Genomic DNA, 27,030 nt, shown 5'->3' with positions numbered 1-27,030 from the left:
TTTACCTGAAATGCCTGACCAAGGCCTGACATTTTGAACTGAAGGGCTCTTTCTGCATGCCTCAGCTCTTTCCCTTTCTTGGGAGGGAAATTACAAATAACAATAGTGGCTGATTTCTGTGACTTTTTTTTTTTTTAAGTAATCTCTACACCCAACACGGGGCTCGAACTTACAACCCCGAGATCAACAGTCACATGCTCCACTGACTGAGCCGGCCAGGTGTCCCCCCATGACTTTAAAAAGGAGGATGTTTGGGGTCCACTCCACTCTCCATTCTTCTATCACTATCCAAAGCAACTTTATATATGTATATACTTTCCAGTTTATTGGGGAATAATTAACAAATACCTTTTGATGGCAAGGCTTTCTTCCCATTACAGCCATTATTTCCCATGGTAAGGTAAAATCCTACAGTACTTTACAAATTTTTTTAGCTGTATCTGTTGAACGAATGAATCACTTTTAATTGTTTTCCCTATGAATGGAAAAGTGGTAGGAGCAGAGGTGTTAATAAGGGCTAAAACGTGGAGAGTGACAACGCCAATTAATGCTGACACCTAGGGCGCCTGGGTGCCTCAGTTGGTTAAGCGACTGCCTTTGGCTCAGGTCATGATCCTGGAGTCCTGGGATCGAGTCCCGCATCAGGCTCACTGCTCAGCGGGGAGTCTGCTTCTCCCTCTGACCCTCCCCCCTCTCATGTGCTTTCTTGCTCTCTCAAATAAATAAGTAAATAAAATCTTAAAAAAAAAAGTGCTGAAGCTTAGGTGTTCAGACCGATCCCACCATCAACTGAAATTTCCAAAGCTTGTTTAAATTGGGACCATCAAAAATTAAGAATAAATGGTTAAATTTATAACCTCTTGTGATTAAAGAGCCAGCGAGCATCCTAGGGTGCGGAGGACTGGCAGGTCTGTCACAAGAGCAGGTAGCCACAAGCTAGTGGTAAGAGCCCCTGGACCACCCATAATGAGTAGCTGACCACACAGTTCCTGCCCTCCCCCCTCCACCAAATTGCAGGAAGTGAGCTGGGGCTGGCTGGCATCTTAGCCTCGCTCTCTCTCCTCACCCACCAGATCCCTCGTGATTCCCATGACTTTCTGCTCTTTAAGAGCCCCTGGCCGTGACCCAGGTCCCTTCATAGCTGCCGGGAGCGCTGTGGAGGGCAGCGGGGACATGCCCGGATTTCCCTTCCCCAGATACTCAGGGAAGTTAATTTGGCACAAGACTCTCATTTAAATTGGGAGATTCAGTGAATATAGTTAAAAAAAAAAAAAGATGAACTAGGTGGAAACCTTTCACTACTTAAGAGTCTAGGTTTAGGGGCGCCTGGGTGGCTCAGTCGTTAAGCATCTGCCTTTGGCTCAGGTCATGATCCCGGGGTCCTGCGATCGAGCCCCGCATCGGGCTCCCTGGTTGGCGGGAGGCCTGCTTCTCCCTCTCCCACCCCTGCTGCTTGTGTTCCTTCTCTCATGGTGTCTCTCTCTGTCAAATAAATAAATAAAATCTTAAAAAAAAAAAAGTCTAGGTTTATGTAGCACGACTTTGTGTCATTTTTAGGTAAACCCCTCTTGGAGTCTTTTTTTTCTTCCTCGTAAAATAAAGTTGGGTAGGATGACCTCCCGATCTCTTCCTGGCCAAGCTTGGACTGTCCATAGCACCCTCCTACAGATTCTTCATTTGATTCCCACAATCTGCCGATCCAGGGGTTACCTGGTTTTCGTCGTACAGAGGTGGAAAATGCCACTCAAGTGAGGGGACCCGCCTGCCCAAAGTTCTGCAGACAGAAGGAGGGGTACAGCAAGGAGATGCCTCCTCAGACCACGTCCCCCTCCTGGCATCTTTTTGGGGAGACAGAGTAATATGCAGATACAATAAAATACCCATTTAATTAAATGTTTATTCAATGAAAGTATGTATAAAAACTTACAAATCTGAGAACTCAACTATACATGAAACAGGATGACGGGATATTCAGTTTTAAACATATACATACAGCACAGCTAGCTTCCCTTTTCCCTTCGGTCCTTATTTCTGGCTCCTGTTTTGTCCTGTCAGACCATTCTGTTACTGGCCTAAGGAAAGATTAATGGATGCGTTTTACTGCTTTCAGGCCAATGGAGGAAAATTTCAGGTGTTTAAAGAAAAAGGAAAAAAAAAAAAAAGGTGGAGATGAAACATCAAAATCAAGTTTTTTCCCCAAACAGCAATTAGGTTTTTTTGTCCTGATTTTTCTCTGCCATTTTGGATGCTTCAATGAATCTTGCCAGTAAACTATCAGCATTAACATTTAAAGTCATTAAAGTTACTACATGCTCTGCTCACAACCTCCCCTCTGAGATGCACTTTCCTGCATACATACACTGATTTAAAGCAGCCAGTCGGTGCTAAAACAAATTTAACACTGGCAGCTGCTGGAATGGCATGTCGTTTTTTACTCAGAAAGACAATCTATAGAATAGTACTTTCAAATCTGATTTTAAAAACAACCAACAGATTTATCAGAAACTAAAACAGAGAATTTTGTTCTTGTTCAACTTTGAAAGAAGCCAGCAATTTGATAAGGCATGTGCGTTAATACACCTGTTTATCGCAAATATCCACACGTTTTCTCTTACAAACACACAAACTCACAGCTTTGTCATGTTTTATCCAAAAATTAAGATTGCCATCACATTATTACTTTTTCTCTTTTGTGTTTTGTTCAAGTAGATTTCTTAGCGAATGATTTTTCTTGACTGGACATAATCTCAAAGGATGCATTCTGAAATAAGACCTGGAGGATAAATACTAAGAACATTTGCTTGGGTTTCAAGTTTCCCCACACCTTCTAGATTTTGCATAGTACAGAGCCCAGCGGTATCTTTAAGAAGCATGCTGTATTTTCTGCCATTTTCTGAGAAGGAAGACTTATTACCCAGGGAAAGTCATAATTTTCGCTTACCAAATTGCATTCTAGTTGTTTTGTTTTGTTATATACCCTTCATTAGTTCCAAGTAGGCTTTTAAATAATCTAAAACGTCTCAAAATCTATTTGAGTTTATAAGTACTACTGACCATTATCTCTCCAATATCCCCTGACTCGAAGTAAGTATGTTCCAGGTTTATAATGCACAAAGCCTTTGCGGAGGAAGGGCTGGGGACAGGGAGGGGGTGGGAAGGACAGAGGGGCCGGGGACCTGTTTGTATCATGCCATGGAGAACTACAGTTCTGAATTGGGGGGTCGGCGGGGGGGAGGGCGGAGAAAGAGAGAGGAGATAGTCTCTGTAAAAATGACAGTTTTTAAAAAGGTAGGTCACATTCAGTCTAACAACACTGTTTCCTGTTCCTTTTTGATGGAAGCTAACACCGGGTGGTCAGGTTCCGTGACTTCAGAGTCCCCACTGCCCAGGAGAATGGACCGCCCCTCGTCCAGGGCAAAAACGTCCGAGTTCTGGTTTTGGCATGAATGTTTAACCACCTCATTGGGAGTCGAGAACGTTTTGTCACACAAGTTGCATTTGTAGGGTTTGTTGGTCTGGACCAACATGTTGTCCATCTGACTGCCTTCCTCAAACGTGCAGAGCTCCAGGGTCTGTTTGTCCACCATGGTGTAGGTGTCGATGCTCTGATTGAGGCACACATGCCGGGCCGCCTGGTTGGCCCTGCAAAAGCTCTTGTCACACGTGCTGCATTTGAAGGGCTTGCCGGTGTGTATGTACATGTGCTCCCGCCAGTGGCTCTTCTGGATGAACTTGCGGCCGCAGATGGTGCACTCGTACTTGCGCCGCTTGACCTCGCGCTCTTGGTCGGCCTGCTCCAGGTTGTCGATGTCCGCGATGTCGGAGGGCGGCGGCGTCTCCGAGTGCTGCTGCCCGTCGATGATGGGGGAGTCGGAGATGTGCGGCAGCTCACTGTCACTGACCATCCCGGCCTCGGGCACCTCCATGGCGTCCTTCCCCAGGTCGGCCGCGTTGCTACAAAGAGAGAGGGGCGCCCGGCTTTCTCCTGGCTGGCCGGCCGTGAACGGGACCCCCGTGTGGATCTGGAGGTGTTCCCGCAAACTGCTCCGCAGCGTGAAGCGCCGGCCGCACAGGTGGCAGGCGTAGTACTTCGGGAAGCTCCCGTTCCTCTTCATGATGCTCGGCTTGACGTGGGCTATGGTGAGGGGTGCTGGCTGCTCGTCCGAGGAAGAGGCTTCCAGATTGGCCTCCTCCCCAGCGGGAGTGGGGGGCACAGGAGTGGAAACGAGTTCTGGAGACAGCGAGGTCTGCAGGGGGTCCGAGGGAGTCAGGTGCGTCCGAGTCACCTGGGCCAGGTTTGAAGTCAGCTGCGAGAGCTGGGAGGCCTCAGGCACCTGCTCCTGGCTCATCCTGGGCGGCTGTGGCCGGGGTTCCCGCCCGAGCTTCTCAGGGGCGGAGGCAAGCTTGGTGGCTTGTCTCAACTGGTGATCTGCAATCTGAATGCCATACAGGGAAGAGGCCAGGGGGAAGACTTGGTCGGGATGAGAAAAGGCTCCTTGGCTGGCCAGGCTGGCTTCCTGGATCAGTGGGTAGGCGTGCAGAAACTTGATCCCCTGTTCTAATCTAACAGGATCAATCAGTTGAGGTGCCATCTTGCCAGTGTACATCAAATGTAAGAGATAGCTGAAAATATCTGGCTGTATGTCAGTTGGTTTCAAACGGACACACTCACTGGAAGAAACAAGTGAACAATCTGTAAGTAAATGTCAACCCACGTCTCCGATGAGAACATGACCGCTGAAGAAAAAAATGGGCCACTTTTTAAGGGCAAATGAAACAAGAGCATTTCCCGTTTCTTACTGTTAAGTGTTTCGTGAAATGGAATACTCAGGGGAGATAACTGGAACCTATGTAATTTAACTGTATTAAGAACAGAGAGATACAATAAATATATTTTCAAGGACCGAGAAGGAAAAAGTTCATGTTAAGCAAATATGACACCTTAACTCTTAGACTCCTGAAGCAGTTTTTCTCCTAATAGTCTACGTGAAACTCTATCATCTTGTAGTTTTAGATAGAACTGCAAGAGTTCTATAAAAAAAAAAATTTTGTGTTTTGTGCAGAGAATCTATTGCTTATCAGTCTGAAGGTGGCCTGTGACCCAGTCATGGTTAAGAACCGTTGACCTGGCAGATCTTTCGCTAAAAGTCTATGATTTTCTATTGATCCAATGCCATCCAGAGCTCAGCAGGAGATCTTTTAAGGCAAATCAAACAATCTACCTGATGAGAAAGCTTCTTCATTCGTAAAATGATACGGGGGGGGGGGGGGGCCGGCGGCGGCTGGGCTAGTATGAACAAGTGCTAAGAGCCACACGACAAAAGTAAGAGAAAAATAAAACCTAATTCTGTTGGTGCTCTGAACTCTCTACTCTCTGATCTATCTCCTGTAGGAAGGTATGGAGGAACATTCTAGGTCAAATGGGGTCAGATCACCTTCCCAGTATTGCAGGACTGTATTAAAAAGCGGTTCCAGGACAACTCCCTTCCTTACCAAATGTAAATACCACCACCATCAACAGAACTACAGCTGGCCTTTACAGCCATGATCTCATTAAACTGCCATTAATTCTCATTTTACAGATAAGGGATTGAGGCTCAAAGAGATTCATGCCTTGCTCTCAGTATCAGAGTTCCTAAGAGGGATTTAAATCTCGGTCTCATTCGAAACCCATGACACCAAAATTGTTTAGAGCATGAAAATGATCCTGTGTAGTAGTTAAGGCAGATCTGGATTGTTCCCATTTGACAGATCTGGAAACTGAGATCCCCAAAAGTCCAGTGATTTATCTGAGGCACCTAAAGCAGCTGATTTTCTAACTTTTAGACGCTAGTGTCTGCCTCATTCCAGAAACATCATTCTGATCAAGCAGCTTGAATCAAGAAGTCCCAAAGAATTCTTCCTAAACCATCACTAATGACAGAAATTCTAATGCATCATTAGAAAGCAATGATTGTATCTATATAGTATGAGTTATGTGCTGTCGTCCACTGAGTGAGTATATTCTACAGACAATGCAGTTTCAAAGACAGCTTCCTTGAATGCCTTTAGAATGTATAATCATTTTTTAAAATGGATTATTTAATTAGGTTCTTAGAATTTATAATCATTTTTGATTATACCACTTCTTACTATTCTCTTTTTGTCTCCTTTAGCTGTTTATCTTATCGATAAATATTTCCCGATATGCTAAAAAAGTAACAGTATACCTTGCTCTTCCAAATTTAACATTTTATTCTATATTTTAAAAGAGTGACTTTAATAGCATTTGTGACAGAACAGATTTGACTAATTCCTGTCTTGCCATCAATGTGTGTATATTTCAAGATGACTGCATACAAATAATCATGTGAAAAATGTCTGCCTACGAAGTATGGAAGTCAAAGAATAAAGATTATGCATAAAAACTAGCAGCACTTTGATGGCAGAAAGAACAGAGCTTCTGTGACTCTATTTTTTTAAAAAGACAGATCACTCATCTTCCTTTGGAATCTTTTTACAGTCCTCTCTTTATATTCCTTTAAATAGGAATGCAATTACAGGTGGTCTTCCCTTCAAGCACAGGGCGAGTGCCAATAATACTCTGTGTACACTAGAATGCATTTAAGGGGCTCTAGGGAAGTTCAATATTCAAAACAAAACTTAAGGGATCATGTGTGGTGAAGAATACTTTAATCATGTAAATAATCACCTCCAAAACAGAGAACTGGGAAACCACAGGCCTTCAGAGATACGAAGTACTCCCAGGAGATTACAGGGCACCTTTGTTCTGCTGGGAGGGAATGTTCCTCTAGGCAGAAGGGACAGTGAGCCCCCCTCTGCCTCCCAGAAAGAGAAGAGAAGGGCCGAAAATCCCAAGGAGGGCTGTGTTTTTTAGCATCTGTGAGTGGTAAGTACCAAGCAGGGCCCCTTCCCAACAAAATTTTGTCATAAGTTTTATGATTTTCCCTCATTTGTTATTGTACAGGTTGTCGTCTGTCCCCTGCCAGTGATGGGTGGTGACTGAGCAGAGCTCAGGTTTTATAAACTGTGTGCAATCTCCGAAGGCAACGAATAAATGGGGCTGGGAGACCCCGCCAGGCTGGAGGGAGAAGGATTCCGAAGGGGCCCACGGGGCTGGTGAGAAACCACCAGGGAAAGGGAGGCAGCGAGTCGCTCGGATTTAAGGCCAGCGCCTAGGGCCCTGGGAGGTTCCCAGAAACCAATTATCTTGATTTCAATTTTTTTTTCTTAAAGCGGAAGAACACATGCACCCATATACACATAGAAACACTTTAAAAAAAGTTATTTAAAAAAGTTCCTTAGGTCACATTCCAGCAATTTCCATCCTTGACTGCTTTCCCTCCCAGGCAGCTAGGCCTCTCTGCGCGCTATGGGCCCCGGACTTTGGTCATTTCCAAGCCCTTCTGGAAGGACATAGCTCTCCACAAGATAATTACACCTGCATGCTTTGATTTGTAGGTGTCTGCTTGAGACAACACTTGTACAGGAAAAATATGGTTTCAGCACCGGCACAAGCCCTTTGTACAAACTTTCGCAGTAATTTGCATTTTTAATCTTTCCTTTGCTAGAATCTCAAAGTCAAAGAAGGGCTTAAAGAACTAGGGCAATAATTAATTTTAAACAATGTTTACCTCATTCAGAAGGTTGTGCTGAGCCAAACCTGCCTCTCTGCAGTTTGGGGAGCTCTGTGTTTGCAGCCCTACAAGATTTAAAGCTTAACCACTTGGGGTGCTGCACACGAGACAGAGACATCTAGTGGTACTACAGACAATAAAACACTCTTAAACCAAGTGTGAAAACATTGTAATCTCAGCCCACCTTTTGCATCATGAGGTGGCAGTTCACAGTGCCTTGCAAAAAAGGCTCTGGTTGAAAAGCCTGCCTCTGGCTTTTGCCCTGATTTGCTTTGTCTCAAAGAGAAATGGCGCGTGCCGCCTCCAGCCCAGTAACACTTGGGACTCTGATCTACACAGATAACCACATTTCCTTTTTACAAAGGCATTTAAATGCTCTCCACTTAAGTTTCTTGCATCTATTTAAAACTCATTAAACTGTATTCTTTTACTCCTCAAAATGAAAATCTTCCCCCTTTCAAGACAGGTTAACTCATTGTGTTGAAACTTCTAAGTCAGTCTCTGACAATGAGGTAAAAGGGAATAGCCTTAGTGTCGCAAGACAAAGCAACTTCGGCTGGCCATTATTCCTCTTCTTCACCCATTCTGCTCCTCCAGACACTTAACAAGTGGCTTAAATTTGTACAAATACCTGACCTATACACTGGGGCGTCCACAAAGCTTGGTCCAACCCGGTCTCTGCCCTCAGGAAACTTACAAATGAGGAGGGGAGATAAGTCCACCAAGAACAACACAGGGAAAATGTGCTGATCTTGCTGTGAAATGTGAGAAAGGAAGAGATGGCTTTGGATCACTGTGGGGAGGGGTCACGGAAGAGGTGGGGGGGCGGAGCTGGGCTCAGGGGCTGGGCCGAGGGGGCGCGGTGGCCAAGCAGGGTGGAGGTCAGGCCGCCAGCCTGCGGGGCCTTGAAAGAGAAGCAGGGATCTGTGTGCTGTGTTGACATGCAATGGATATCCTCTAGGTTTCTGATCAAAGGAGTAGCACCACGGAGTAGGCTTCTGATCAAAGGTGTCATACAATCAAAGCGCTGTTTAGGAATATTCATCTGACAGGAATGATTAGGAAATGGGAGGAAGTAAGAAGGGGAGGAGAGGGCTAATGCAAAAGGGACTGTGAGAGAAACATGATTTGGGGACCGAGAGAGTGGGGTTTTGGAGCGATTTCAAGTGCAGGTTACTTGGACATGAACAGGGAAGTGAGGGAAGGACGTGGGAAGGCCTAATTCCACTTCAGACACGCAGATACTCGACTCTACCGCTCGGGCAGCCAGCCTCGCAGCCTTGGGAAGCAGAGTCCTGGACACAGAGAAAGGTCAAGGCCAGAGCTGTAAACTTATGGTTTCCAGTGGAGGTCAAATCCAGGAGAAACAAGCCCCCCTCAGAAGAGTGCACATGGAAAGAAGCATGGAAAGCTCAAGACCAAAACTCGGCAGGCTCTCGAAGGCTCCCGCGCAGAGGGCAGGAAAACAGGGAATGTTCTGCATTATCAAAGTGCAGACGACGGCCCTTAAAAAGAAGAAGCAAGCGGTAGCAAGTGCTGACAAGGACGCCAGAGGCTGAGAAGAGCCGAGGTTTCTATGAAGAGGTGCCCTTTGAGAAGTGATTTCAGTGGGATGGAGCACAGGCCACAGGGCCACCAGAGAGGCAGGGTCGGGGGGTGCAGTGCAGGGAGCTCCAGCAAGGCTGTGGCTCGCCCTCTGAACACCTTCAGGTGAGACGGAGGAGAAGCTGGGGTAGGCAGCACCGTCAGGGCGGCAGGGGAGCGTGGCTCCTTCAGACTCGGGTGCGGGGGGGAGGGGGGCTGCAGTGAAAAGTACAGAACAAGGAGTAAGAGGTAGGATCTGCAGCCTGAGAGTTGGAGGAAGATCACTTTTCCTTAGACATCGAGGGTCCTTTTCTCCGAGATGGGAAGGACAGATCAAGCCAAGATACTGGGATTGAGATGTTTTAAGAGAGAAAAGAAGGAAACTGGGGAACTGATACCCTCAAGCTTCTCACTAGACCGACAGATAAAGATACAAATAGGGAAAGGAGTGCGGGGAGTCCGGGGGGCTGGGGCTGGAGGAGTGGGAGAAAGGGATTCAGGAGGCCACTGCCCATCCTGCTGTTGGGGGGGACACCTAGCCAGGGTACTGGGCGTGGAGGGGCTGCTGGGGGCTCGAAGGTCCGTGGAAGTAACCAAGATGGGCAAAGGGGGCAAGTGAGGTCACGAGGGAAAACTGGGAGCCCAGGGGCCTAGGATTCCAGGGAGAGGAGGGGAGCCCCATGGTCTGGATGGGCTAAGAGCAGGTTCGGAGGGGAAGAGGGCCATGAAGTTCAGCGTCTACAGGCATTAGATTATTATCAACCACGTTAGTTACCTGGTCTGATGGACAAACAACATCTTAAAGTAATTGGAGAATGAAGCAAGAACTGATTTGTGTGCCTTGAAGTACACATCGCCGATGGCAACCGTGCAGTCACACAGGAAACCAAACTCTCGCTGAGCGTTTAACTGTTGCAGGAGAATAAGTCCATGGTTGGCCAAATCCATTTTTTTAAAAATCTGCAAAGCAAACAATTTTTTTTTAAGAAAGGTGATTCACAAGTAAGTATGTGTCCGTTATAGTCACCAATAGTAATGACCACAGCTAACATGTCATGCCAACAACGTGACACCAATTCACTCATTTAACCTCCACAGCAGCCCTGTGAGCCTGTTGCTCTGTCTTCACTCCCATTTCACGGATGATGGCATTTACCGTGGACTCGGGGGTGACATGGTCTGCCCAAGCTGACACAGATGGTGAGGGGACGAGCTGAGCTGCGAAATGAACTCGGCTGTCTGCGCTCCAGACATCCCCAGAGCAGTTAATCTTTTAGTTTACGATTCCAAATGCAAATTCTAATGATCTAGCTATCAGAAGTCGTCAAATCTTCCATAGAGATCAGTAAATCAACGTGCTGGGGTGGGGCCACAGCAGGGCAGGGTGAAGGCAATTTTCCAGCTCCCGCTGTGTGGACAGGGCTCCCCTGGCAGGGGCTGTAAGAACACGCCCCTACTTCCCTGGACACCTGCGCTCTTGGAGGAAGTAGGATGGCGCTCTTTTCTCCCTTTTTCGTGGACGAGGAAGTGGGCTTTGAGAGGTGTGAGTAATTTGCCCAGGCCATCTAGCTAGAAGGTAGGGGGGCCAAAATTTAAATCGGAATGTTCTGACTCCAAATTCTAAGGTCTTCATTCTCCCACTCTACCCTAGCAAACCACTTGGCCTGAATCATCTATATAGTAGGGGAACTGCCTCTAAAGGAGACGGTGCATCGAATCAGTAGACTGCTCCTTTCCCACAAAGAACATTTAGAACAGCCCACCACACACAGATCAGCATTATACTTAACAGTAGACTCAATGTTATCAAGAGCGAATGCTTCCTAAGATTGTGAACAAGGCAAGGAGGCCCGCTCTCACGACTGAACATAGTACTGGAAGTTCAAGTTCGTGCAATAAAACGAGAAAGGAAATAAAAGGCATACAGAAAGGAAAGAAAGAACTAAAACTGTTCCTATTTCCAGATGACATGGTTGTTACCTAGAACGTCCCAAGGAATCTACAAAAAACTCCTAGAACTAACAAACGAATTTGGCAACACCACAGGGAGGCTCTAAGATAAACATGTAAAAGTCAATTGTAATTCTGTATACTAACTTTGAACTTGTGGACACTGAAGTTAGAAATAAAATACCACTTACAATCACCTAAAATACTGAAATACATTATATGTTGTCAATCTAACAAAACATGTATAGGACTTGTATGTTGAAGACTAAAACGCTGAAGAAAGAAATCAAAGAATATCTAAAGAAAGATATACTGTATTTATGGTTAGGAAAATTCAACATAGTAAAAACATAAATTTTTCCCAAGTCCATATATAGGTTCGACAAAATTCTTATCAAAATTCTCGCAAGATTTTTTTTGTAGATATAGATAGGAATATCCTCAAATGTATAATGTAAAGCCAAAGAAACCAGAATAGCTAAAATAGTTTTTAAAAAGAATATTAAAGTGGGACAAATCAGTCTGGTTTCAAGATGTATCAAATAGGTACAGTATTCAAGACAGTGTGGTCTTGTTGAAGGGACAAACATACAGACCAATGATACAGCTTGAGAACCCAGAAGTAGACCCACATAAATATGCGTAATTAATGGTTGACAAAGGCACAAAAGCAATTCAGTGGAGGAAGAACAATCTTTTCAGCAAATGGTGCTAGATCAACCGGACTCCCAGTAGGCAAAAAACAACAAAAAAAGCACTTCACCAAAGTTGCATACCTTATATAAGAATTAATTCAAAATGAATCATGGACTCAAAGGTAAACACCAAACTATAACTTCTGGGGGAAAAGTGGGAGAAAAATCTTAGGGATCTAGGGTTAGATATAGAGCTTTTATACTGAACATCAAAAGTACAATCCATAAAGGAGAAACTGGTAAGTTGGATTTCATCAAAATTAAAAATTTTTGTTCTGTGAAAGAGCCTGTTAAGAGGATGAAAAGACAAGCTAAAGACCAGGAGAAAATATTTGGAAACCTTTGCAAACCTTCGACAGAGGACAGGTATACAGGATATATAAAGAATTCTCAAAATCCAACAGGGAAAAAATATAATTAGACAATAGGCAATGGACTTGAAGATACATTTCACCCCAAAGGCTATGCAGATGGTGAATAAAGGCTTGGAAAGACCTTCAACCTCGTTGGCGACTGGGGAAAAGCAAATTAAAACCACACTGAGATTTCATTATATACCTATCAAGATGACCAAAGTAAAAAATAACAGCAACAGCAGATTCTGGCAAGGATACCAAAGACCTGGACTGCTCAAACACGGCTGGGGAGAAGGTGAAGTGGTGCAGCCACTCTGGAAAACAGTAGTTTCTTAAAAAATCAATATGCAACGACCATATCACCCAGCAACAGGGCTCATGGACATTCATCCCAGAGAATGAAAACTTACGTTCACACTGAACCCTATGCGTGGACATCCCCAGCAGCTTTATTCCTAAGAGTCAAAGATTAGAAACAACCCAGATGTCCTTCAGTGGGTGAACAGTTAAGCAGTGTGGGATGCCCACACCACAGGAAACCACACAGCCAGTAAGGAGAAATGAACTCCTGATACATGTACACAGCAAAATGGGTGTTTTCTGCGGAGTGAAAAAAGCCAATCCCCAAAGGTCACATACTGTAGGACTCCTTGGCTATAACATTCTCGAAAATCACAGGAGAAGAGAACAGATTAGGAAGAGAGGGTGAGGGGAGCAGAAGGGAAATGGATTTGGCTATAGAAGGGCAACACGAGGGATCCTTGTGATAGGAATGTTCTGAGCTCAACTGTATCAGCAGCAGCACCCTGGTTGTGGTGTGCAACTACAGTTTAGCAAGAAGTTTCCATCAGAGGAAACTCGGTTAAGGGGTTTATGGGATCTCTATTATTTCTTGTAACTGCATGTATATTTATAGTTATCTCAAAATAAAAAGTAAAAAAAAGACAGTCCCACTACACATTAACTAATTTAGCCAGATTTAAAAAGAAATGGGTAACTATGATGCTTAGGAAAGCTACTGTGGAGAATGCATTATCAATAAGCTTTAAAAAAACAAAACAAAACAGAACAGACCCGTGGCAATTCTTACTCAGCTGGTACTGAACTCCCCACTCTCCTTTCTATTCTAGGCATGATCTGGCAGATTCAGAATTAACAAGTGTGACCTAAAAGAAAAGAATGAAATGGAATAATACTTTGAGAGACCAATCAAGTCACAAAGCAAGGATGGAGGAGGTCCAGTCTCACGTTTTCTATCAAGAGCTATCTCCAAGGGTGCCTGGGTGGCTCAGATGGTTAAGCTATCTCCCAGGGTCCTGGGATCAAGTCCCGCATCAGGCTCCGCCTCAGCGGAGAGCCTGCTTCTCCCTCTCCCGCTCCCCCCTGTTCGTGCTTTCTCTCCCTCTGTCAAATAAATAAATTAAATCTTTAAAAAAAAAAAAAAGAGCTATCTCCAAGTATGAAAGGGAGGAGGGTCACCTAAGTTAGCAGCAATGTGGGTTCAGAGACCTGGACCGTAGGCTCATTTACACGTCCACATACACGGAATGGATCAGAACCTCAGTTCTCCCAGTATTTTCTATGCAGGTCAGAGGAGTGAAAGCACTAAGATGACGAAGGGGTGACAGAAACAAGGCCTGGGGTTCATGATGAAAACACGAGTCGGCGCCAGGTTGCAGGTAACGGGGATTACACAGAAGCATCACTCTAACCTGACCGCTACCAGGATATAACGTTAGAAGCTTATCTTCCAGGCTGTGGGCTGAAAAGTGCCAGAATACTTCCTTTTCCATCTTACTAACCTGCCTTTTTCTACAGGAAAGTGTAACATCCTCTGAGAGCACACTGCTATGAGCTGCTTTTTCCTGCGCTCTGTCTCTGAGCAGGTTCCCCATGTGAGCTTAGGCAGCTCCAGGTGTCACTTCACTGACGGCAGCTTCAAGTGTGATAACACATTACCATTTATTCCTTGATGACAATGACAAGAGTGGCTATTATTTATGGAGTGTTTACCACTGACCGTTCATTTCCGTATGTTATTCATTTACCTGCACACTAACTTATCTGGGATATTGCTACGCAGAGTTTATAACCGAGGAAACAGGCTGAGAAGTCAGTTGGTTTGCCCATGAGGATAGAATCAGTAAGCGCAAGAAGTGAGATCTAAACAGGGTTGTTTGATTTGTTAGAATGTGCTATGCGCAAGTGTGTTTAAAATCAAATCTGAAACATTATTTTTATTGCCGCTTTTAAGCATATGTATTTGTGATAAGACATTCAAAGATCACGGACACACAATCGTGAGCTGTCTATCCATTCCCCCCCCCACCAACCACGCGCCCGCCGGTTTCTCCACACTCTGCCAGCACTGGGTATTACCACTTCTTAAAGGAATCTTTGCCAAATCCATTCTCATTTTCTTACCTTCTAAGGGTTTAATGATGAGAGGAAGTATATTTTTATGTTATTGATCATTTACATCTCCTCTTGTATCTCTTCGTGAGCTCTGCCCGGTTTTCTATCAGGTGGTCTTTTTCCTATTGATCTGTAAAACCCTTTGTATATAATAAACATGAGCCCTTTCATCACACCAGTCGCTAACATTTTTCGCACTTTCTTTTAATTTTGTTTTATAGAGATTTTTGACATAATTTTATGTTGTAATGTCATCAAACTTATCAGTATTTTGTAGGATTTTGAAGTTTTTGTTCTTACAGTGAAAAATCTCCTTCGCTAGAGCAAAAGGTAGAGCTGCTTCTCATTCCCCAAACAGACTAAGGTAAGAATTTTTTTTTGCAGCCCGTAAGAATGGAGCCATGAAAAAAACTGAAATGTTTCTTTTTTTAAGGGGGTCTACCAGTTAGTCTAGAATCTTGATTTAGAGATTTCCTATTTGATCTAGGACAGGAAACAAACTGAAAATGTCTTTCACATAGACAGAGAAGAAGTCTCAAGGAGTACAGGAGTCTCAAGGATATGAAAAAAACCAAATGAGAGGAGGAAACATGGAAAGAATGAGTCTTATGTTCAAAATTCACACAAGGAAGACACACAGGGAAGACAAAACTCTGCATAGATAAATTCTTTTTTTTTAAAATATTTTATTTATTTGAGAGAGAGAATGAGAGAGAGAGAGTACATGAGAGGGGGGGAAGGTCAGAGGGAGAAGCAGACTCTCTGCTGAGCAGGGAACCCGATGCAGGACTCGATCCTGGGACTCCAGAATCATGACCTGAGCCGAAGGCAGTCGCTTAACCAACTGAGCCACCCAGACGCCCCTGCATAGATAAATCCTTAAAAATCTTACTTTGGACACCCAAAAAAACCTTTCTCAGGGAGAAAAATCAGAACAACCCTCCCCCCGCCCCACAGTCTGTCACATGTGAATGAGTCCGAGAAAATGGGGTGGGAGAGTCCCCAGCCTGGATTCCACGAGAAGGGCATCTCGGGCAGTGCTCCCCACCCTTGCCCAGCTGACAGCACCCCCTTTTCCTAAATCTTCTTTCCTCATCACGGCCCCTCAGAGCCGTTTCCACTCAGCGTGCTCTTAACAGGCTGAGGCCGCAGCATCTTCATGGGGGGCTCTGCTCGAGGCCACCCTCCTTTGTGGAAATGGAGGTCTGCTCTTTGCTTCCTGCCTCCATCCGCAGCTCACGAGCCGCATCTCTCCTGCCCCTGTGCACTGAGATGGCTCAGGAAGGTCACCGAGGACCTCCGCTCCCCAGCCGCCCAGACTGCGCTTGCTCGAACTCTCTGCGGCATTTAATGCCCTTCCTCCTGCTCCATAAGCACTGCCTCGGGCTCTGAGGCTGCTGTGCTCTGGTTTTCTCTCACCTCTGGCCGTTCTATTTTGATCCCCACCAGGGATTCTTCTTTTGCTGATGTTCCCCTGCGTTTGGCCCACAGCCTACTTCTCATTCTGAGGACTCTCTGTGGGGTCCAGTCCACTCCCACTGGGCCATCCCACAGACCCCTCAGCTCAGAATAGGAAAAACAACTCAAATCCCCCTTCCCCTCACCCCCATTTCCTCCAAAGGACACTAAACGCCACGGACACAAAACCCTTCCTTCCGCATCCCCGGCTGAGTGCCTGGCGCCACCATCCATCTCCTGACCAACCCAGGAATCTCAGTTCCTCCTTTCAGGGCCCCACTTCCCTCATTCTTCAGTCACTCGCGGCCCACCAACGTCAACTCCTTATCCCAAGGCCACACCTGAGCTCTGCCTCCCTACTCATCTCTCCAGCTTTTAGCTCTAGCTCTTGACTCCGTCCACACAGAACAGCCAGAATGACCTTTCCAAAGGGCACATCTGATGTTAAGATCCTGCTTAAAATCCTCCTGTGATTCCCTACTTCCTTTAGTAGGAAACCCAAATTTTTCAGCGCAGCTTACCCGGTCCTGCATGGCCCGATCCCTGCCTCATTCTGCACAACATGCTCTCGTGCTGGATGAAACTAACGCTTTCAGGCTTGCGGGTTTCACAGACCTACTAAAAACCGACCAACCAACCTTGAAACTGGGGGTCCAAAAGGATAGCAGTCCCTCTTTATTTTTCAAGAAAAGACATAAAGTAGTCACCTGCCCTGTAGGGATGGGGGGCTTCTAAATGTAAACGGGCAAAAAGGACATAAGGTTAGAATATTTTTCTAAAGGAAGGACTGTTGGCGCTGTATTCATTACAGGGAAGAAAAATTTCCCAATACAAAAAAAAAACATTACAACATAAAATTTTACTTTATGACATTAAGTTGTGCCTGTTTTCTTTTTCTTTTTTTTTTTTTGCCTAATTGTTTTCTTGATATAAGATCATCCATTTGATGATCTGCACGAAGTGATTAAGTAACCAACTTGTTCTGAAATCCAGGCATCACCAAAAACCCAGTTTCATCTGAGTATGTTGATGATAATGGAGACAAAATGATGTTATTTCACTCACTTTGGAAATGCTGGATGAACTGAGATAAGCTGAAGGAGGCATTTGTCTTTTTAACCAGAAGGCCCTGAAGCCCAGGCCATTCTTGGGCTCCGAGCCGTCCACAACACTCACTGCTCAGAGGCTGCACTCTCAAAGCTGAGCCTAGCACCAGATTTCTACTCCCACTGTCAGGAGTGGGGTCCTGTTCGAATGGGGCCTTAGAACCTCTATGCCGGACCTTCAAACATGCCCCTCCCAGAGGGACCCACCACTCACTGCCTCCCCTTTTCCTCCAGCCCTAGCCCTACTTGCCCTCTGCGGATTTCCCTGACCCTCAAGATTAGGAGGCTCTCCTGGCCTCTGGAGCATCTGCGAACACTCCAGTTTACCTGTGTCTGCCTGATGCTTTCAGAAAGCCAGTCCCAAGTCTTATTTATCTTTTATTACTTTATTCCATGTACCTAGCATATTGTCTGGTGTTTGGTATTTGTTAAAAAAATTAAAAACTCTATGTTCAGAGAGAAGAATGTTGAGTTCTTGGCCCCTGGCTAGCTGGGTGATGTGGGGTAAGAGTTCAATTTCTATTTATCCTAGATTAACCTAAAAAATTCACCTCAATTTAAAGGGAGCTATATTTTGGAAGAAGTGTTTGATTTTTTTTTTTAAAAGACACATTTATTCAGCATCATGATCAGACTATTACATTTAGCAATCAACAGCATGGGTGCAAAAAAAAAAAATCTACATTAAAACCCTTTGTTGGAATGCTTTACACTCTCCACAGAACAGAAACTAAAATAACCTGTTATACAATTAGTCACAAATACAGTCCTCGAGTTTTTTGCCCATACACATGAGTATTGTCTAAAATATGTCTTCTTTGTAGCAGCGAGGCCCTGCCACCACTGTGCTTGGCTGAGTTCACAAATCTGTTGTAACCTGTAGCTTCTCGGTCCCTTCTCTGGCTCTCCTCTCCTGCTAAGCTTTGTTTCCTGGCAGCAATTAAAACCTTCTGCCACTGCCGTAGCTACTGCTGCTGCTGGAACCACCATAGCCACCTTGGTTTCATGGTTTGGCAAAGCATTGGCCTCCACCATCATAGGGGCCAGAGCTTCTGCCTCCAAAATTTCCTCCTTCCATGGGTCCAAAATTTGAGGATTGATTGTTGTAACTGCCAAAATCATTATAGCTTCCGCCACCTCCAAAGTTGCTTCCATCATGACCAAGTCCGTTATGGCCATCCCCACGGCCACCATGTCCACCACCACCTCGACTGCCACCAAAGCCACCTCGACCACCGAAGTTCCCTCCACGACCAAAGTTGTCATTCCCACCAAAACCACCTCCACCACCACCCCCAAAGTTTCCAGAACCACTTCGACCTCTTTGGCTGGATGAAGCACTAGCCATCTCTTGCTTAGATAGGGCTTTCCTTACTTCACAGTTGTGGCCATTCACAGTATGGTATTTTTGAATGACAATCTTGTCTACAGAGTCATGGTCATCAAATGTTACAAAAACAAAACCTCTCTTTTTGCCACTGCCTCGGTCAGTCATGATCTCGATCACTTCAATTTTCCCATACTGTTCAAAATAATCTCTTAGGTGATGTTCTTCAGTGTCTTCTTTAATGCCACCAACAAAAATCTTTTTCACAGTTAAGTGGGCACCAGGTCTTTGCGAATCTTCTCTTGAGACAGCCCTCTTTGGTTCCTCAATTCTTCCATCCACCTTGTGTGGCCTTGCGTTCATGGCTGCAACCACCTCCTCCACAGTGGCATACGTGACAAACCCAAAGCCTCTGGAGCGCTTGGTGTTTGGATCTCTTATTACCACACAGTCCGTAAGCGTTCCCCATTGCTCAAAATGGCTCCTCAGACTCTCATCGGTTGTTTCAAAGCTCAAATCTCCGATGAAGAGCTTTCGCAGCTGTTCAGGCTCTTTGGGAGACTCTGACTTAGACATGATGGTGGTGGGAGGGGAGCCTTTAACGATGCTTACTCTGTGGCATCCACGGGCAGAAAGCGAAGTGTTTGATTTTTAAATCAAAATCACTTCACGTTTCTTCATGCTAACAGTAAGTTCTGAATAGTGCTTTATATTTTACAGTAACTCTTTACACTCATCATTTAATCCTCAATAATACCATGGTATGTCATTTTGTCACTCTTCAATATTAATTATAATATTAATAACCACAGCATTAATAATAAATGACCACTTATTATGTGCCAAGGACCAACTGCCCTCTTTCCAGCAGAAATCTACTAGACTTAGGAAGTTAAGTAACTTGCCCACATGTAGTCCAGATGTTAAGAAGCCGACCTGGGAAGTAGTCATGCATTTGTTGAGAGCGTTCCGAGGTGCCAGGCACAGTGTTTACATGGTATGCAGAGTACAGAGTTCAAGGGTAGAATCACACAAGCACACAAATTTACAATGTGAAGAAAAATACAAGGAACTATGAGGTCATGAAGCTGGTGTCTAATTTTGGGGCTGGAGGTCAAGGAAGGCTTTTTTGAGAAAATGCCAGTTAAGCAGATATTTGAAGAATGAGAAGAGTGAACTGGGCAAAGATGGGAGTATTTCAGGCTGGGGGGACAAAATCTGCAAAGGCCCTAAGACAGGCAGGAGCAAGATGCCGCTGAGTAACTGGGAGAAGGTCCATGTGACTGAAGGTCAAAGAGCCGGAAAAGAATGAGGCGAGGCGAAGGTGGAGACTCAGGTCTTCTTAAGGATTTTGGTCCATTTCTGAAAAACAACGAGAGCCACCAGAGGGGATTTTGCAGGGTGAGCGATAAGATGGCTGCACTGCAGAGCTAACCAAATTTGACTGGGAAGTGAAGAGGCAGGTGAGGGGAGACCCGCTGAAGTGGTGAGAGGGGCGACCTTTCTGGGGTCTAGAAGAGAGATGACAAGAGTGGGTGGTGGCGATCCCGACCGAGCGAGAGGGATGGAATTTGAAAGGTAGTTAGAAGATAAAAACTCAACAGAACTGGGTGGTGAATTAGATGGAGGAGGGTGGGGGAAATCAGTGTGTCCAAGATAACCCCTACTAGATTGCTCGTTTGTGTAACTAGAAAGCTCATGGGGATTCCCACCAAGAGATGGAACACAGGCAAAAAGCCAGCTTGGTGGGGAAGATCAGGAGGTTATGTTCGGACATGCTGGGACGGAGATACTTTAGAGACGACCAAGTAGAGGTGTGCAGTACCCGTGTTATATTGGACTGGAGCTCCTGAGTCCCCGCTGGGATTTATGTCAGAGAGTCTTTGGAGAAGCCGGGTGTATCTGACTCCAACGTGAAATCACTACATGACAGTTCAGAGAGGTTACAACTGTAAACAGGAGTCAACTGAACTCTGGTCTTCTGGGTGTAAATGTCACACACTTTCCTCTGCACTACCTGGCTCCATAGATCAGTCCCCAGAGTTCTAGTAATTCGAGTCACGGAGGGCCGACATGAAATCTTGACAAGAAACGGAAGACCTATATAAAGCCCCCAACCATTTAAAACTACAAATGGAACATTAAAAAAACCCAAAAAGCTAAACTAAATTAAAAAAAAAAATCATTTGTCTTGCGGCGCCTGGGTGGCTCAGTCGTTAGGTGTCTGCCTTTGGCTCAGGTCATGATCGGGGTTCTGGGATTGAGCCCTGCATCGGGCTCCCTGCTCAGCGGGGAGCCTGCTTCTCCCTTTCCCTCTGCTTGTGTTCCCTCTCTAGCTGTGTCTCTCTGTCAAATAAATAAATAAATAAATCTTAAAAAAAATCATTTTTTAAAATTTCTCAAATCAGAATAGTAAGCAGAAAGGAACTGAAGAAAAACGGAGATGGAGATGGAAGACGGGAAGCAATTCTTTTTTTTTTTCCTTAAGATTTTATTTTTAAGTAATCTCTACACCCAACATGGGGGCTAGAACTCACACCCCTGAGATCAAGAGTTGCATGCTCTATGGAATGAATCAGCCAGGCATCCTGAGGGGAGGCAATTCTTAAAAGTGGGTTTTCATAGAATGCCTTCTTTATGCATGTATGTGCGTTCAAAGTTTTTTTTTTAGTTTTTTTTAACCTAAGCAAATTCAGAGACCGTGAGAGACATGCTGAAATACGTAAAAAACACTTTTCGGAGCTAAATATAAATGACCATTTGTATTATTTAATGTTTCACCACTGTTTCCCACACTGATAAAGTGATACTGCCTAGATGTCAAGTGCTCACAGCACAGGTGGCGCTGATCCTTATGTTTAAGTTACTCATCTTTTGGAGGTACAGCTGAGTGGGTCAAATATAATCACATTATATTTTGACAACCCAACTTCCTCCTACATTTTCAGTATAAGAAGAGGAGACCAAAGCAGCTTTTGGGAATTGATGACTCACTTTATAAAGATAATAGCTCTCCTAAGATACCAAATACCACTTAGACTACCCATTTCTAGGGCACTAAAAGGGTCCTCTAAAGTCCTTAATTTTATTTAAGTGAAGCATAAATGAATACTGTAATGCACAGGACACATCAGTAACAGAAAAAGCACTACCCACAAGTAAGATTGATTCTTTCAAGTAGTTCAGACCACTTACCAGGATGAAAAAAACTGCTTTTTCAATTAGTAGTATTAATAATTAATATTTAGGGCCTATAAAGTAAACCTGAATGAGGCTGGTCATTTGAATTTTAATGTTTTTAAATTGTATCTCAAAGCGAGGAAATGTGTCTTAATTAGTTGTGGTGACAGGCTGGTGTATTGTTCTTAACATTAGTCAATCCTTTTCCATAGAAATTAGAAAAAGGTGGGACATAAACTAATCAACAGCACGTATCTTGACTTTGGGGAAAACCATTGGATTTGTAAGAGATTGTCTTTTCAATTACAGACTGCTGACGTTAACTTTGGAATTATTTTTTTTTAATTACTAAGTGAAGGTCAGAAGGAGGCAGTTCCGGGACAGTTTGTGCCAAGCAGAACCAAGTCAGAGATTTATGGCTCATGGAGTTGATATTAAAGTGATAATTCTAAAGGCATTATGCTATAATCAACTTTCAGGAAAGCTACATATGATCACACAGCAAAATTTAAAACCTAATCTAATTTGCTATTTTTACAAATCTCTTTAATGGAAGACAATGGGATTCTACGTTTACTCTACTTCTCCGTTTACTTTGTTGTGATAACTGTTTTGGTTGAGTACTGAAGAAAATCTAACCTTACCCACATATGTAGTTGGAGAAAGAAATATATTAATAGCTTTTCCAGGTAATTGTGGATATTTTTCTTTGATACTACACCAAAACTTGACAAGTTGTAGTTTCTTAAAGGTTAGCAGTATGATCTAAAAGTACATAACGAATGAAATTTTCCTACTCTCTTACAGTAAAATTCATTGCTCTATCTTGCACTTTGAAATGATCTTTTACCCATGCATGGTTTTTCTGAACATCACCCATTGGTCACTGGAAAATTTCAGCTCAGTGAGCTATGCAGCAGATCTTTCCAATGTTGACACATTTTGTCAACAGCTAAAAAGTTCAGTATCATCTTACCATTATTATGAAAATTGTTTCGACCTCGTGGAACCCTGAGGGGGTCCTGGAGACTCAGAACAGTGTGTAGACCACACTTAAGACAACCCCTGTTCAGAATCACTTTGGGTCTCAGAGAATTTAAGCAGATAGGCATGATGTAGAACACAAACAGACTTTGAAACTGTTCTCAGATGATTCTGATAGTTCATCCTTGCTTGATGCAGAACTTAGGCGGGTACACAATTTAAAGGGACTGTACCTCTGTAAAAAAAGCTGTTTTGTAAGTACTTAGATACCTAAAAATGCTTTACAAATTCCTGTCTTTGCACACTGAGCTTTCTTGAAGTGAGAAAGTCATATATGATGCATACCTCCTCATTCATGTGAACTGGGAATTATGTATTTGAGCATAAATACAGCCTCTAACTTGGCCTTATGACATAGAAAAAAATGGTCCTAAACTCTCTTGGACTGCCAACTCCTGGTAAGTATTCTATGGCTACTGATTTCATCCCGTAATGGCATATTAGCATTGTAAAACACTGACTCTTACTTACTATTGACTCACAGTAATATTATAAGTATTTAAGTTTAATTTGCTAATAAAATTATAACCTGGGCATAAAAAAGGTTTAGAAAATGTTCTAATGCTTAGAATGTTTACAATTTTTTTTTCAGGAAAATAAAAATTCTCAATTCCCTTTTAGGTTTTTAGTCATGCTTTGCAACCATGAGGAAGTAGGAAAAGTAATAAATTCCCATTTTGGCCATATGCCTTCTGAAATTTATGGTAGTCTCCAGCAGACCAGCAGTTCTTTTCACCGTGACAGGCTGGAACCACACCACTTGCTCAACATTTCAAAGTTACTTCAGGGAAAGGTCAGTGGGTTTAGGGATGAAGCACCAAGACAGTTAAGAAGAGATGGCAGAAGAGTCTCCAACTCCAAAGCCATTCCCCAAGCCAATGCCACATATCAGCCTTGAAGGCTTCCTTCACTTTCTACCTCCATGTCAGGAATTCTCAAGCAGGGGAAAGCATATCCCTGTGCACAGGACATGCAGTGCTTACAAGGCGCATCTTCTTCGAGGGTTAAGGTGAATAAAATTTTATATTTTATATATATAATTTTTATATAACAAAAGTGCAGTTCTTTGAGGACAGTGCAAAGTTCATATTAATCATTATGATAAAAAAGAAAATGTCATTGTGGCAGCTTTTATTCTGTGGCCTAAAACATGCCTTGAGTTTACTCTGCTGCTGGAGTATTTCAGTGGAAGTTTGCAGAGCACCACTTAGTTACACCCTCTTTGAGAGAAGCTTTAAAACTGGCAAGTGGCGGGACTATACATTACAACAAAGCTTCAAGGGTGGTTTATCTGCCACCCTTTAAAGGATTCCTCAACTACTCATTTGTGGCAATTACTACCACTGGTATAAGTTGTACCTTGAGATCTTACCATGGTGTCAATATCAGGTCAATTCTTTGGCTAGAAAATAAACTTCTATAAATCACCAATCTATTGAGAAATGCCCAGCTTAAAGGAATGTGGAACTTTTTTCTTAAAAATTACCTTTCAACAGTTTGAAAACACCCTGGATATACACCAAGGTTATTTAAAATGCAAAATAAAATCTACTTTAACAGTTAATGTTGGTTTGTAATAAATCACAAAAATGAGCATTTAAAATGTCTTAATTCTGATTTTCTATTAAAGTTTCAGGCCTCTCCAACTAAAATGCTAGTGCAGGGTTCCATCAGGGTCTACATGGAGGTCTGTCCTAAAAAGGACAGGGCAGCCCATTTAAAGGAACCCTGAGCACCCCTAAGTTCTGTGTGAGCCAGTAATTGTGACCTTTTTTATGCTTTATTTACTGAAACAATAACCTATGAAAATGAATAGAACTGAGACTCATACACTAAGTGGGCCCATTGTATTTGATGAAGAGCAAATGAACACAGCAGCCGGTGGCGCGCGGGGGGGGGGGGGGGGGAGAAGAGGGATTAATTCCCTAAGGCATCATTAGTTCAGCAGTTGGAAGTTCGTGCAGTAAATGGCCTAGCAATAACTACCTGCATTTTCACCCTGCCCATTTTCTTGCCTGCTCAGCTACCCTTGCTTTCTAATCAACCCCCCCTTCACTACCAGCTAAAAGCGACAAAAACCTTGCTTCCTAAGCACCTGTATTATCAGATCTCTTTGCAGCCTGTTTAAAAATCAATGGTTTGGGGGTTCCGTTACAACGGAAAAACGCCTTGGGCCCGGGAAGCAGCCTCCGCGCCCCCAGCCTCCCCTTCTCGGAGCCCAACGGGGTGTGAGTGCCGCGCCGGCCTGGGGTGCGGCACGGAGGCCGGTCCACGCCCCACGGCAAAGCAGCCAGAAACCACAGCGCAGCTCCGAGCTAACCTCGGCCTCAGCTGAGGCGCAGATCGGCAGCGGAGCGGAAGCCGGAGGCTGCCGGCCCAACGCGCCCACACCCGCGGCCCGGGCCGCAGCGGTCCACCCGGGCGGCGCCCACCGAGGCCTACATCTCTCCTCCGCCCGCAGACAAGCGGCCCAACGGCCGTCCAGTCCTGCCTCGCCCCGCCCCGTCCCGGGGGGCGGGGGCCCGGGCGGGGGCGGGGCCGGCCAGACCGGCAGGGGCCCGGCGGGCCGGGACGCCGCGCATCCCGGCCCCGCCCCCATCCCCGAGGGGCTGGGAGGAGGAGAGGGGAGGGGCGACGCACTCCGGCCGCGCCGCACGCTCTCCGCTTCCCTCAGTCCCGCGTGCGCGCGCGCGCTCGCCCCAAGTCCCGCGGAGTTTAACACAATGCCGACGCCTACGCCGTGCGCAACGCCCCGGCTGGCGCAACAGCTCCGGCGCCGGGGGCGGGGGGGTGGTCAGACAGGGCGAGGGGAAGAGCGCGCGCGAGAGCCGAAGACAGCGCGAGACCCGAGGAGGCCGGAAGCGCGCGTGCGCGCCCCCGCCCGCGAGCGGGGAGGCGGAGCCGCAGCAGTAGCGGCAGCAGCTGTAGGAGCCGCTGCAGCTGGGAGAAGCGCCAGAGAGGCCGGGCCTGCTCCGGTCGGACCGGATCCCTCCCCTCCCCCTCCCTCTCCGCTCCCCTCCCCCAAACCCACTTCCGCAGCTCGCGGCCTTGCCGCCGAAGAAGCAGCAGCGGCAGCAGCAGGAGGCGGCGGCGAGGCGTCGGAAGGATTACGCACCTGACGGGCCTGCCTCTCAGGGCTCCAGCGCGGGACGCTCACCGGCCGCCGCCGCTCGGGACGCACTTCGCGGTGGCGGCGAGAAGGGAGGGACCGGCAACGGGGAACGGAACGCGAATCGCCCCCCTCCCCTTCCTCCCTCCCTCCCTCCGATCCGCCGCCCGCCCTCTCGGCTTCCGTCCCCTCCCCCTCCCGCAAAGCCCCGGATGGAGCCGCCGCCGACTCGCCGCCGCCTGGCTCCGGGGGATGGTTTTGTCAGGCGGCCAGAGCCCCGGCGCCAGGCGCAGCCGCCACCGCCCCCGCGGGGCGCCCTTGCCCTCGCTTCCCAGAACTGGGTCCCCGTGTGGTCCGGGCCCTCCGCCTGCCTTCACCCGGAGCCCCGGGACGGGGGTCATTCGTCTTCTTTGTTGCCACCGTTGGTGCCGGAACCGTTTGCAAGCTCCGGTGGCCCCCGCCCCCCCTTCGCCTTCCCGGAGCCCGGGCCGGGGGCGGCACGTGGGCACCGGCCCCGGGAGGTGGAGGCGTTGCGCGCTTACCTGTCGCCGGTGCTGCTGCGGCGGGGGGTGTGGAGGAGGCACCACTGGGCAGCCTTGGCCGTGCTCTCCCCGCCGCCGCCGCCGCCGCCTCTGCCTCTCGCTGCTGCTGCTGCTGCTGCCGCCGCGGTCGGTGTCTCCGGCGCGGCGGCGGCGGCGGCGGCGGGGCTTTTCCTGTCCGGTTACGTTAAGGTCACATGACCGAGAGAGCGGAGCGACTAGTGCAAAGAGGCTGAGAGCGGCTCCCGCCGGGGGGGAGAGGCGGCGAGAGAGCAGTGGCGGCAAGAGCCCCCTCCGCCCCCCCAGCCGCCTCCCCTCCCCCCGCCCGCCTCCGCCTCCTGCTGCTCTGCCGCCGCCGCCGCCGCCGCCTGCAGCACTAACTACACTGCCGCTCCCACCCAGGCTCCGCTCTGCTCCAGCCAAACTTCTGCAAACCATGTGCAGCCGAGGCGAGGAAACTTCTCTCCACCTATTGGGGCTGGAGGCTTGAGTCACAAGCCCCATGTTTACATAAAGTGTTTAGGTAGGACAATCCTGGAGATGCTCCGGGAAGGGATGCAGAACTGCTCGGATCCTACTGCAAGCTTCTGCTTGACATCTCTTGGCCATTACCTTTGTCCCTTTATTTCC

At 46.2% G+C, this 27,030-nt stretch overlaps 1 protein-coding gene across 2 annotated transcripts; it reads right to left on the bottom strand.

Moving 5' to 3' along the window:
- Positions 1-1,877: 1,877 nt before the first annotated feature.
- ZBTB2 (zinc finger and BTB domain containing 2) lies at positions 1,878-26,701 on the bottom strand. 2 transcript variants are annotated; one of them, XM_028103375.2, is made up of 3 exons: positions 26,404-26,701; positions 9,997-10,181; positions 1,878-4,671 (listed from the first exon to the last, which is right to left on the bottom strand). In XM_028103375.2, the coding sequence occupies exons 2-3, from the start codon at positions 10,167-10,169 to the stop codon at positions 3,300-3,302; spliced, it is 1,545 nt and encodes a 514-aa protein (XP_027959176.1). In that variant the 5' UTR covers positions 10,170-10,181; positions 26,404-26,701; the 3' UTR covers positions 1,878-3,299. The 2 variants fall into 2 exon arrangements, with proteins under 2 accessions (XP_027959176.1, XP_027959177.1); XM_028103376.2 differs by lacking the exon at positions 26,404-26,701 and adding an exon at positions 25,868-25,993.
- Between the last annotated feature and the right edge of the window lie 329 nt (positions 26,702-27,030).

The sequence above is a fragment of the Eumetopias jubatus genome, unplaced genomic scaffold (genome assembly GCF_037043125.1).
Source record: "Eumetopias jubatus isolate StellerSeaLion01/CBP00866 unplaced genomic scaffold, mEumJub1_p1.0 scaffold_6, whole genome shotgun sequence".
NCBI classification, from domain to species: domain Eukaryota; kingdom Metazoa; phylum Chordata; class Mammalia; order Carnivora; family Otariidae; genus Eumetopias; species Eumetopias jubatus.
The sequence above is the reverse complement of the archived record's forward strand: the minus strand, read 5'-3'. Positions and strand labels throughout refer to the sequence as shown.

Bases quoted from the DNA above. Each gene is read 5' to 3' on its own strand.
- ZBTB2 (XM_028103375.2), bottom strand. From the start codon at position 10,169: ATGGATTTGGCCAACCATGGACTTATTCTCCTGCAACAGTTAAACGCT. The intron at 4,672-9,996 runs GTAACTAACGTG...TGTTTCTTCCAG, and splicing joins TTGTTTGTCCATCAGACCAG to TGAGTGTGTCCGTTTGAAAC.